The sequence below is a fragment of the Cherax quadricarinatus genome, chromosome 18 (assembly GCF_038502225.1).
Source record: "Cherax quadricarinatus isolate ZL_2023a chromosome 18, ASM3850222v1, whole genome shotgun sequence".
NCBI lineage: Eukaryota > Metazoa > Arthropoda > Malacostraca > Decapoda > Parastacidae > Cherax > Cherax quadricarinatus.
Genome location: NC_091309.1, coordinates 13,631,274 through 13,645,136, shown reverse-complemented (window position 1 = coordinate 13,645,136; position 13,863 = coordinate 13,631,274). Strand labels below are relative to the sequence as shown.

Here is a 13,863-nt window from a genome sequence, read left to right as displayed (position 1 = left end):
ATAGGTTATGATAACAAATACTGGATTTACTGTACATATTTCAGATTTATTACATTTTGCTAAAGTAAGATAAAAAATTCAGATGGGTATTATTAATTTGATCTTCAGTGTGAATGCATTCATTGTACGTATTTGACATAGTGTGGATATTACAGTATGTATTTTTACACACACTACCATAATCATATTGTTCATAAGTATTTTTCACTCAACAGGTAGTCTTGGTAATGAAGCAGTTATGGTAACTAAAGATGATGATGTTTATGCCCTTGGGTTCAATAGCTCTGGATGTCTTGGTGTTGGGGACCAGAACAGTACAATGGAACCACGTAAAATTGAACCTCTGTGTCAGAAAAAAGTTAAAGGTATGAATGTGAAAACCGCTTTATTATTTGATGAGTATTAACTATAAGCATGGTTTGAATACATATTCTATTACAGTGCAAACAAAATGGACTGCAACACGTAGAACAAATGTAAGTTTGTGTATTTCATAATTTTCTTGAACAAGTTAGGAGTACCAGTGATCTCAGCCCAGAATAATTATTGTTCTGGAAACTACTATGAAACCAGAAGTTACAATACAATATACGTAATTACAGTATACATGTAGTCATTCTTAAATCTATCTATAGCTACTCTGTAACTTTTAGCTTCAATGTAATGTTCCAGGTCATTAGTCTACTAATGACACTATTGCTACTCATAAAAACTTAAATGTTTAAATTACTAAAGCAGTTTTTTGTAGACATTTGTGTTAAAGTCTTGAGTTCATTTTGGAATTGAATTTTTAAATGTTTAAGATACAATAGGGCCCCACTTATTCGGCAGGTTAGGCTCCAGGCTACTGCCGGAAAGCAGACTTTGCCGGAAAGCAGAATTCCATTTTTTCCATTTATAAATGCATATAAATGCCAGATAACAAGTTTACACTAACATATATTAAGTTAGCAATAGAACTAGGCATTAAAAAGTAAAATACACACACAGTACACTCATTATTTACCTCAAAATATTTGTAGTCTTAATGTAGGGCAAAAGGTGAGTAGTGTTCACTCTTAAGAAGTCAGGTGTGGTAGCCCTCCTGGCCACCCCACCCACACATACTATACTACGATGCTTAAAGCTCCCTAGAGCAATAAAATGCACATACAATACATGCATTACTTACCTTAAAATATTTGTAGTCTTAATGCAGGGTGAGAGGTGAAAAGTATTTACAGTGGTCCCTCAATAATTGTCCGGCCTGAAAGTCGTCCATTTCGGAAATACAGTGGACCCTCACCTAACGAATGCATCGCATAACGTTAAATCCGCCTAGCGATACATTTTAATGCAAAAATTTTGCCTCGGCTAGCGCTAAAAAACTCACCCAACGCGATTCGTTCCGTTCAAGACGCGTCCACGTGTGGCCTGAGGGTTTGGGGCTAACCCTGAGACGCCTATGCCAGTTGTGGAATCCATTGTGCCTACTTCAAAGATTAAGGAAATGTGTGCAAAGTGGGTTGAACTGCAAACCTTTATGGATGAAAATCACCCTAACACAGCTATTGCAAGCCGTGCTGGTGACTATTGCAATGACAATGTTATGGCCCATTTTAGACAAATCTTAAAGGAACGGGAGGTACAGAGCGCTATGGACAGATATGTTGTGCGACAGAAGTCCAGTGACTCTCAAGCTGGTCCTATTGGCATTAAAAGAAGAGGGGAAGTAACCCCGGAAAAGGACTTGACACCTCAAGTCCTAATGAAAGGGGATTCCCCTTCTAAACATTAACACCAGCCACACTCTCCCCTCCTCCCATCCCATCAATCATCACCAGATCTTCAATAAAGGTAAGTGTCATGTAATTGTACATGTCTTCTTCAGTTTGTGTGTATTAAAATTAATATTTCATGTGGTAAAATTTATTTTTTTCATACTTTGGGGTGTCAGGGACGAATTAATTTGATTTCCATTATTTCTTATGGGGAAAATTAATTCGGCTAATGATAATTTCGCCTAATGTTGATCTCTCAGGAACGGATTAATATTGTTAGGCGAGGGTCCACTGTAGTCCCGTTATTTCGTCTAAACATTGACTTGCAAATGGTCCGTTAACTCGCTAATTGTCTTTCGTCCTGGAGGCGTACTCACGGCTCTGAGCCGCCTTCCCAGTCAGTGTGCCATTGTTTACCAGTGAGCGACGGTCCCTTCACACGTTCATACAAAATATTTCATAATATTCCATTCATTTTAGTGCTTGCAAGTGCTAAATAAGCTATCATGGCTCCAGAGAAAGCTCCTAGTGCCAAACCTTTGGTAAAGAAGGTGAGAAATACAATTGAATTTAAGAAAAACATCATTGAACAATATGAAAGTGGCGTATGTGTGGGTGAACTGGCCAGGATGTATAACAAATCCCGTACAACCATATCTTCCATCATAGCCAAGAAAAAGGAAATCAAGGAAGCTGCTGTTGCGAAGGGGGTAAATATGTTGACAAAAATGAGATCACCAGTACTCGAAGATGTTGAGAAGTTATTATTGGTGTGGATAAATGAGAAACAATTAGTAGGAGATAGTCTTATGACGTCGCTTATTTGTGAAAAGGCTAGGCAGTTGCATGATGATTTGGTAAAGAAATTGCCTGCAACTAGTGGTGATGTGGGTGAATTTAAGGCCAGCAAAGGCTGGTTTGAGAGATTTAAGAAGCATACTGGCATACACAGTGTGATAAGGCATGGTGAGGCTGCCAGTTCGGACCAAAAAGCGGCTGAAAAATATGTGCAGGAATTCAAGGAGTACATAGAAGCTGAAGGACTGAAACCTGAACAAGTGTTCAATTGTGACAAAACAGGCCTCTTTTGGAAGAAAATGCCAAAGAGGACCTACATTACTCAGGAAGAAAAGGCACTGCCAGGACACAAGCCTATGAAAGACAGGCTGACACTCATGTTCTGTGCTAATGCTAGTGGGGATTTCAAAGTGAAGCCGTTACTAGTGTACCATTCTGAAAATCCCAGAGTGTTCAAGAAAAACAATGTTATGAAGAGTAAATTGTGTGTGTTTTTGGAGATCTAATAATAAGGCATGGGTCACGAGGGACATTTTCGCCGAAGGGGATTCCCTTTCCAAACAGTAATTCAATCTCTCCTCCTCCAGTCTTCCATACACTAAGAAGATTCGCCAATAAAGGTAAGTGTTATGCTGTTAATGTTTCATTCATCATGTGCTATTGTATTGTTTATGTACTACATCTATATTTCATGTAAAATTTTTTTTTGGTTAATACTTCTGGGTGTCAGGAGTGGATTAATTGTATTTACATTATTTCTTATGGGGAAAATTGATTCGAAAATCGTCTATTTCGATAATAGTCCCACTTCCAGGAACGGATTATGGACAATAATTGAGGGGCCACTGTACAGTGGACCCCCGACATTCGATATTAATCAGTTCCTGAGAGCTCATCGAATGTCGAAAATATCGAAAGTCGAATTAATTTTTCCCATAAGAAATAATGGAAATCAAATTAATCCGTGCAAGACACCCAAAAGTATGAAAAAAAAAAAAATTTTTACCACATGAAATATTAAGTTTAATGCAATAGAATAATTACAATACCAACAATAACAATAGATTAATAACAATAGAATAATAACAATAGAATAATAACTATAGAATAATTGACACTTACCTTTAATGAAGATCTGGTGATGATTGATGGGATGGGAGGAGGGGAGTGTGTGGATGGTGTTAGTGTTTAGAAGGGGAATGCCCTTCCATTTGGACTTGAACTGGCAGCCTCCCCATGCCTTACCACACTGTGTATGCCACTACGATTCTTAAATCTTTCAAACCAACCTTTGCTGGCCTTAAATTCACTCACAACACCACTAGTTGCAGGCAATTTCTTTACCAAATCATCATGCACTCCGACACACGCACTCCACTTTCGTACTTTACAATTATCTCTTTCTTCATTTCAATAGTCATTAGCACCTTTTTTCTCGAAGGGTTGACACTAGAAGCTTTCTTGGGGCCCATGGTTACTTATTTTGCAGAAACAAGCACCAAAAACAGTGATAATATGGATAATATGGAATGTACCGAATGTATCCTTAGATGCGCGCACACTGGCTGGCTTGTAAACACTGGCACACACAGGGCAGTTCAGGCCACACGTGGACATGTCTCGTATGAATCGTATCGAATGTCAAGGCAAAATTTTTGCGTTAAAATGCATCGAATGTCAGATTTATCGAATGTCGATGCTATTGAATGTCGGGGGTCCACTGTACGTATTTGTAGAAAATCGTGTGGGAGGTATGGCATCCTGCCTGGCCACTTATACCTACTACGACATTAAGCTCCCTAGAGCGATAAAATGCATATATACTAGTACACTCATTAAATACCTTAAAATATTTGTAGTCTTAATGTAAGGTGAGAGGTGAGTTTTATTTGTATGAAGTCAGGTTGGGAAGTATGGGAAGCCAGGAAGGGCAGCCCTCCACCACCCCACCCTCGCATAATGTAAACAAACCAGATGAACGTGTCTGGTTTTCGTCACAAGTCCTACAAGTTGCCTGGCTACCACAAGTCCTACAAGTTGCCTGGCTACCACAAGTCCTACAAGTTGCCTGGCTACCACAAGTCCTACAAGTTGCCTGGCTACCACAAGTCCTGCAGGTTGCCGGGCTACCACAAGTCCTACAAGTTGCCTGGTTACCAGTACTGTAGTCCTATAAGTTGCCTGGCTACCACAAGTCCTACAAGTTGCCTGGCTACCACAAGTCCTACAAGTTGCCTGGCTACCACAAGTCCTACAAGTTGCCTGGCTACCACAAGTCCTACAAGTTGCCTGGCTACCCCAAGTCCTACAAGTCACCTGGCTACCACAAGTCCTACAAGTCACCTGGCTACCACAACTTGCCTGGCTACCACAACTTGCCTGGCTACCACAAGTCCTACAAGTTGCCTGGCTACCACAAGTCCTACAAGTTGCCTGGCTACCACAAGTCCTACAAGTTGCCTGGCTACCACAAGTCCTACAAGTCACCTGGCTACCACAAGTCCTACAAGTCACCTGGCTACCACAAATCCTACTAGTCACCTGGCTACCACAAGTCCTACAAGTTGCCTGGCTACCACAAGTCCTACAAGTTGCCTGGCTACCACAAGTATTACAAGTTGCCTGGCTACCACAAGTCCTACAAGTTGCCTGGCTACCACAAGTCCTACAAGTCACCTGGCTACCACATGTCCTACAAGTCACCTGGCTACCACAACTTGCCTGGCTACCACAAGTCCTACAAGTTGCCTGGCTACCACAAGTCCTACAAGTTGCCTGGCTACCACATCTCATATAGAAGCATCAGGGAAGAGAGAGGTGAAGGTTTATAAACTAAAAGAGAAGGCAGTTAGGGTAAGATATAAACAGCTATTGGAGGATAGATGGGCTAATGAGAGCATAGGCAATGGGGTCGAAGAGGTATGGGGTAGGTTTAAAAATGTAGTGTTAGAGTGTTCAGCAGAAGTTTGTGGTTACAGGAAAGTGGGTGCAGGAGGGAAGAGGAGCGATTGGTGGAATGATGATGTAAAGAGAGTAGTAAGGGAGAAAAAGTTAGCATATGAGAAGTTTTTACAAAGTAGAAGTGATGCAAGGAGGGAAGAGTATATGGAGAAAAAGAGAGAAGTTAAGAGAGTGGTGAAGCAATGTAAAAAGAGAGCAAATGAGAGAGTGGGTGAGATGTTATCAACAAATTTTGTTGAAAATAAGAAAAAGTTTTGGAGTGAGATTAACAAGTTAAGAAAGCCTAGAGAACAAATGGATTTGTCAGTTAAAAATAGGAGAGGAGAGTTATTAAATGGAGAGTTAGAGGTATTGGGAAGATGGAAGGAATATTTTGAGGAATTGTTAAATGTTGATGAAGATAGGGAAGCTGTGATTTCGTGTATAGGGCAAGGAGGAATAACATCTTGTAGGAGTGAGGAAGAGCCAGTTGTGAGTGTGGGGGAAGTTCGTGAGGCAGTAGGTAAAATGAAAGGGGGTAAGGCAGCCGGGATTGATGGGATAAAGATAGAAATGTTAAAAGCAGGTGGGGATATAGTTTTGGAGTGGTTGGTGCAATTATTTAATAAATGTATGGAAGAGGGTAAGGTACCTAGGGATTGGCAGAGAGCATGCATAGTTCCTTTGTATAAAGGCAAAGGGGATAAAAGAGAGTGCAAAAATTATAGGGGGATAAGTCTGTTGAGTGTACCTGGTAAAGTGTATGGTAGAGTTATAATTGAAAGAATTAAGAGTAAGACGGAGAATAGGATAGCAGATGAACAAGGAGGCTTTAGGAAAGGTAGGGGGTGTGTGGACCAGGTGTTTACAGTGAAACATATAAGTGAACAGTATTTAGATAAGGCTAAAGAGGTCTTTGTGGCATTTATGGATTTGGAAAAGGCGTATGACAGGGTGGATAGGGGGGCAATGTGGCAGATGTTGCAAGTGTATGGTGTAGGAGGTAGGTTACTGAAAGCAGTGAAGAGTTTTTACGAGGATAGTGAGGCTCAAGTTAGAGTATGTAGGAAAGAGGGAAATTTTTTCCCAGTAAAAGTAGGCCTTAGACAAGGATGTGTGATGTCACCGTGGTTGTTTAATATATTTATAGATGGGGTTGTAAGAGAAGTAAATGCGAGGGTCTTGGCAAGAGGCGTGGAGTTAAAAGATAAAGAATCACACACAAAGTGGGAGTTGTCACAGCTGCTCTTTGCTGATGACACTGTGCTCTTGGGAGATTCTGAAGAGAAGTTGCAGAGATTGGTGGATGAATTTGGTAGGGTGTGCAAAAGAAGAAAATTAAAGGTGAATACAGGAAAGAGTAAGGTTATGAGGATAACAAAAAGATTAGGTGATGAAAGATTGAATATCAGATTGGAGGGAGAGAGTATGGAGGAGGTGAACGTATTCAGATATTTGGGAGTGGACGTGTCAGCGGATGGGTCTATGAAAGATGAGGTGAATCATAGAATTGATAAGGGAAAAAGAGTGAGTGGTGCACTTAGGAGTCTGTGGAGACAAAGAACTTTGTCCTTGGAGGCAAAGAGGGGAATGTATGAGAGTATAGTTTTACCAACGCTCTTATATGGGTGTGAAGCGTGGGTGATGAATGTTGCAGCGAGGAGAAGGCTGGAGGCAGTGGAGATGTCATGTCTGAGGGCAATGTGTGGTGTGAATATAATGCAGAGAATTCGTAGTTTGGAAGTTAGGAGGAGGTGCGGGATTACCAAAACTGTTGTCCAGAGGGCTGAGGAAGGGTTGTTGAGGTGGTTCGGACATGTAGAGAGAATGGAGCGAAACAGAATGACTTCAAGAGTGTATCAGTCTGTAGTGGAAGGAAGGCGGGGTAGGGGTCGGCCTAGGAAGGGTTGGAGGGAGGGGGTAAAGGAGGTTTTGTGTGCGAGGGGCTTGGACTTCCAGCAGGCATGCGTGAGCGTGTTTGATAGGAGTGAATGGAGACAAATGGTTTTTAATACTTGACGTGCTGTTGGAGTGTGAGCAAAGTAACATTTATGAAGGGATTCAGGGAAACCGGCAGGCCGGACTTGAGTCCTGGAGATGGGAAGTACAGTGCCTGCACTCTGAAGGAGGGGTGTTAATGTTGCAGTTTAAAAACTGTAGTGTAAAGCACCCTTCTGGCAAGACAGTGATGGAGTGAATGATGGTGAAAGTTTTTCTTTTTCGGGCCACCCTGCCTTGGTGGGAATCGGCCGGTGTGATAATAAAAAAAAAAAAAAAAAAATTATTCTACTGTGGAGTTATTATGTTTCACAATGACTTTATATACATATATATCAAAATATAGCTAAACTATTCATTTACGTAGTAGACACAAATCAGTACTTACCGACATTGTAGAGGGTGAAATGCAAGAGTATATGAGGAGCACTCGACGAAAAAAACGTGTCAGGGCGACGCCAAGCTTGAAGTGTTTACATTTTGCTCTCTCGACCAATGGGAAGCAAGGAGACTCCATCACCACTTAACTGGAGCGACTCAAGGAAGGCTTCTGATTGGTCAGAAATAGAGAATGGGAACCCAGATGTGCTGGGGGAATAGGAGGACATGCGCAAAAACCATGTGTTCAGGTCCGAGTGTGCTCAGACCTGCCCCTTAAAGGGTTTAATTAAGCAAAATGTCTATATTAACGTTTTATACGATATTAAATGCTCCTTAGAGCGATTATTATTGTGTTGTTATTATCATCATTATTAATATGGCATCTTCAAGACTAATAAAACACACTTGGTGATTTTAATGTGTACCTGCAGGCCAGCACAATGTGTAAATTTACTTAGGTACTGGTACACATACGTATAATTATCAGTTATAATAATAATGTAGGTATGTAGTCTGCCTGGGCTACATAACTACACCTATCTACATAGCTACACGATATTTAATGTGGCCCAGAGCCATATTATTACCATCGATATACCGTGTTCACTGAGTTTAATCGTTTCCATCAACTACCTTTAGATGTCATCATAAACAAAGGGAGAAGTAATGAATAATTCATGCCGAGAATTGTAAGCAAACGCGTTATGTATTAACCCTTTGAGGGTCTACAGGCACTCTCCGAGACTCGTTCTCAGGGTCGGCCAAATTAAAAAAAAAAAATTTTCTTATGAAAAGATAGAGAATCTTTTACCGATCATAATGACGCCAAAATTATGAAATTTGATGGAAAACTTACGGAATTATGCTCTCGTGAAGTTAGTGGTCTTGGCAATGTTTCCATATAGGCAATTTTGCCCACTTTGAGCCCCATTTTCGGCCAATTCCACTGTACTAGTCGACAAAAACATGAATATTTCGCTAGAACTCCATTTTTTTCTATCGAATGAGTACAAGAAACCACCCATTTACCAATTTCAACTATCCAGTACAGTGGTCAGAATTTAGCAATTTTTTCAATTTCACACAAATTTCAAAAGATGCCAATTTCCGAATAGGGTCCAGAATAAACAAGACAGACATTCCTGGCACTAAAATGACATTTCCTCTGTTCATTAGCCACATCTCAAGGCTCCTCTTACATTCTTTTGCTTTCCACTTTGAATTTTTATTCTCACAAAAAATAAAAGATTTACTGTTACGCAGACCACTGCATTAGTGTAAAAAATGGTATAAATAATATTGGCGCACTTGCAAAAGAATATTAGACTCACCAGTTGACGTGTATTGGACGCTTGGCATGATTTGTTTACTTTTGAACTTTGGTAAAAATCGAACATTTCTGCTACATTGAGCTCAATTTCAAGGTACTTTTCATTGTAAAACCAGTCAAAATCATCTCAATTTCTGTAATATGTCTTCCATTCTATAAAATGAGACCAAGAAAACTAGAATACAACAATAAATACCATACGAAAATACAGTGCAAAGTCGCTGTTTTATTCCAAAAAAATGGTCAAAGTTTTTTTTTCTCATTATGCACTGTGTGCTGCAGGATTTTTTTTTATACCGTGCACACTGACCACATAGACCCATTCTTTCATATGTAGGCCTACCAGCTTTCTCCCACTAGATTTGAGGGGACTAGAATTTAGGCGTACTAGTTCGTCAAAAACCCTGGGTCGTAAGCCGTACTAGTACGGCCGAAACCCTCAAAGGCTTAAGGGGAGTAACGTAATGTTTTCCCTCTGCCCAGCTACCATAGCTCCATAGTATATAAACAAAATGTTTACTTGTTATGTAACATGTTTCTTACATAATTTTGAAGAAAATATAATAGATGGATTAATGAAAATGTCTATATTAGAGTAAAATAAGACATTTAATGTGCCCAAGAGTCGGCTGATAACCGAAATGGCCGATAACCGAATTAATATTTCCCATAAGAATTAATGGAAATAAAATTAATTCGTTCCCAACAAAAATATTCACAAAAAAAAAAATTTTTTTTTACAATTATGTAAGTACAGTGGAACCTCAAATATCGAACTTTCTTCGGTCCAGAAGGCTGTTCGAGTGCCACTACCGAACGAATTTATTCCCATCAGGAATAATGTAAATTAGATTAGTCCATTTAAGACCCTCAAAAATACACTTATAAAAGCACTTACAAAAATGCACTTACATAATTGGTTGAGTTGGAAGCAGTTCGATTTTTGAGGTTCCACTGTATTACATACCTTTATTGAAGGCTAATGCTGGCTTCTGGAAGATAGGGAGGAAGAAAGAGGGAGGAGTTAGTGTTTGGAAGGGGAATCCCCCTCCATGAAGACTTTAGTTAGTAATGCCTTCTCTGGGGTTACTTCCCTTCTCTGGGGTTACTTCCCTTCTCTGTCTTTTAATGCCACTAGAACCAGCTTGAGTCACTGGACCCCTGTCTCACAAAATAACTGTCCAGAGTGCTCTGTTTCTGGCATCTCTTTAAGATTTCCCTGAAGTGGGACAGGGTTTTGTCATTAAACATGTTGCAGATATGGCTTGTTTCAGCTTTGTCTGAGTGGTGTTTCTCTTCAAAAGCTTGCACCCTGGTCCACACTGCACACACCTCTTTAATCTCTGAAGAAGGCACCTCCTTCACTCCCTCTTCCTCCACCTCTGAAGCAAGTTCCTCAGCTGCAATCTGTTGCTGTTCAAGTTGAAGCTCTTGCAGCTTTTCAGTGGTAAGCTCTTCCCTGTGATCCTCCACCAACTCTTCCACATCCTCACCACTCACCTCCAACCCCAGGGACTTCCCCAAAGACACAATAGAGTCCACAGGGTCAGCAGGGTCTTTTAGTCTCACACCCTTCAAAATCCCTCTCTTGGACACAATCTGGCCACAGTTTTCTCCAAGCAGAGTTCAAAGTCCTGGAAGTCACTCACTCCCAAGCCTTACCTATAAGGCTTATGCAATGGAGGATAGTGAAGTGATTTCTCCAGAACTCTCTTAAGGTCAACTGAGTGTCCGAGGTCACTTCAAAGCACTTTTGAAACACTGCTTTTGTGTAGAGTTAGAAATGACCTGCTGGTCCATGGGCTGGAGAAGAGGAGTGGTCTTAGGAGGCAAGAACTTCACTTTTATAAAACTGAAGTCCCTAAACCCTTTGTCTTCAAAGTCTGGAGGATGTGAAGGAGCATTGTCCAGTAACAGGAGGCACTTGAGTGGCAATTTCTTTTCCAGGAGGTATTTTTTCACACTTGGGCCAAACACATCATTAACCCACTCTTTGAAAATTTGCCTTGTGACCCATGCCTTATGATTAGCTTTCCACATCTCACACAATCTATTCTTCATGACATTGTTTTCCTTAAACACACTGGGATTTTCTGAGTGATACACAAATAAAGGCTTCACTTTGAAATCCCCACAAGCATTACCACACAACAAAAGAGTAAACCTGTCTTTCATAGGCTTGTGCCCTGGCAGTGCCTTTTCCTCCTGGGTAATGTAGGTCTTCTTTGGCATTTTCTTCCAAAACAGGCCTATTTCGTCACAATTGAAAACTTGTTGGGGTTCGAATCCTTCAGCCTTTACATAGTCTTGGAATTCATGAACATACTGTTCAGCTGCACATTTGTCAGAACTTGCAGCCTCACCATGCCTTACAACACTGAGTATGCCACTACGCTTCTTAAATCTATCAACCCATCTTTTGCTGGCCCTAAATTCACAAACTGCAGCACTTGTTCCAGGCATTTTCTTTGCAAGATCCTCATGCAACTGCTTTCCCTTCTCACAAATAGTAGACTCCACTACAATGTCTCCCACTAATTCTTTTTCCTTAATCCACAGTACAGTGGACCCCCGCCTTACTAACGCATCGCGTTACATTAAATCCGCAATACGAAACATTTGAATGCAAAAATTTTGCCTTGCCTCAAGATAAAAAACTCGCCTTACGTGATTCATCTGGGACGCGTCCCACATGTGGCCTCAGCGCCAGTGTTTACAAGCCAGCCAGTGTATTCGCATCTGTGCATACATTTGGTACATTTCACATTATCCCAGTGTTTTTAGTGCTTGTAACTGCAAAATAAGTCACCATGGACCCCAAGAAAGCTTCTAGTGCCATCCCTGTGGTAAAAAGGGCGAGAATTAGTATGGAATTGAAAAAAAAGAGATTAAGGAAATGTGTGCAAAGTGGGTTGAACTGCAAACTTTTATGGATGAAAATCACCCTGACACAGCTACTGCAAGCCATGTTGGCAACCTGTACAATGACAATGTTATGACCCATTTTAGGAAAGTCTTAAAGGAACGGGAGGTACAGAGCTCTGTGGACAGATTTGTTGTGCGACAGAGGTCCAGTGACTCTTAAGCTGGTCCTAGTGGCATTAAAAGAAGAAGGGAAGTAACCCCGGAAAAGGACTTGCTACCTTAAGTCCTAATGGAAGGGGATTCCCCTTCTAAACAATAAATTCCACACTCTCCCCTCCTCCATTCCCATCAATCATCACCAGATCTTCAATAAAGGTAAGTGTCATGTATTCTATTCTTAGTAGAGCAGTAATTGTGCATGTCTTCTTCAGTTTGTGTGTATTAAAATTAATATTTCATGTAAAATTTTTTTTTTTTCATACTTTGGGGTGTCAGGAACGGATTAATTTGATTTCCGTTATTTCTTATGGGGAAAACTAATTCTGCTAACGATAATTTCAGCTTATGATGAGCTCTCAGGAACGGATTAATATCGTAAGGCGGGGGTCCACTGTAATAACTTTTCCAGCTCTTCCATTATTGGTGTCCTTTGTTTAGTTAGAAAAGCTACTCCTTTTGCAACATTAGTGTCTTTGATTTGCAATTTCTTTGCCAGGATGGATGTAATTGTTGATTTATTCTTGCTGTACATCCTGGCAAGTTCCATCGCCTTCATACCACTCTCAAACTTTTCAATCACTTCATGCTTAAATTCCATGGTGTTTCTCACTTTCTTTACCACAGGAACTTTAGTAGGAACTTTCTTTGGAGCCATGGTTACTTATTTCACAGTTGCACTGCAAGAAAAGCCACTGAAAACAATGGTAAACAAGTAAAATGTTTGGATGTATGAGCAGAAGCCTCCTCAGCCACTGAGAGACAAAGCCAAACTGAAGCACAAACTGCCCCAGCTGGTGGATGGACGCGTCCAAAACCGCCGATAACCGGGCGCCGAAAAACCCGCCGATAACTGAGTTGGCCGATAATCAAACCGGCTGATAACCGGGGATCCACTGTATTACGTAATGTTTTCCCTCCATCCGGCAACCACACCTCCATAGCATAAAAAAGCATGTTTATATGCTATGTAATGTGTTTCTTATATAATTTTGAAGAAAATATCATGGATTAATGAAAATGTCTATATTGATGTAAAATTAGACATTTAATCTGCCCAAGAGTGATTATTACATAACAGAGAGATGTGCTCATGGAAAATGTAAACAAACCAGGTGGCCTGTGCTGTATTTGAAAGACCACTTGCCATATAGAAAGTTTTGGTCATAATTTGAGATCGTTGTATTAGAGGAACGCCGTAAGGCGAAGCGCCGAAAAGCGGGCCCCTACTGTATTGTGATTCACGAACTAGTCTCCTTATTCTACCTTTGAAAGAAGGCATACACACAGACACACACAGTCCTGAGAGGGGGAGCAGAGGCACTGTGTACCACTAGCAACTATCTTCAACACATCTATCAAAACAGGACGACTACCGGAAGTATGGAAGACAGCAAATGTAGTCCCAATTTTTAAAAAAGGAGTCAGCCAAGAAGTATTGAACTAAAGACCAGTGTCACTGACATGTATAGTATGCAAGGTCATAGAGAAAATTATCAGGAGAAGAGTGGTGGACCACCTAGAGAGGAATGAGCTTATCAGTGACAGCCAGCACGGTTTCAGGGATGGGAAATC

At 40.7% G+C, this 13,863-nt stretch overlaps 1 protein-coding gene across 1 annotated transcript in view; it reads left to right on the top strand.

Moving 5' to 3' along the window:
- LOC128689208 (RCC1 and BTB domain-containing protein 1) overlaps positions 1–13,863 on the top strand; it is a 93,656-nt gene that overhangs the window by 3,332 nt on the left and 76,461 nt on the right. The window contains exon 2 of the mRNA XM_070086211.1: positions 216–365. Coding sequence (XP_069942312.1) covers positions 216–365 — 150 coding nt within the window. The remainder of the gene's footprint in view (positions 1–215; positions 366–13,863) is intronic.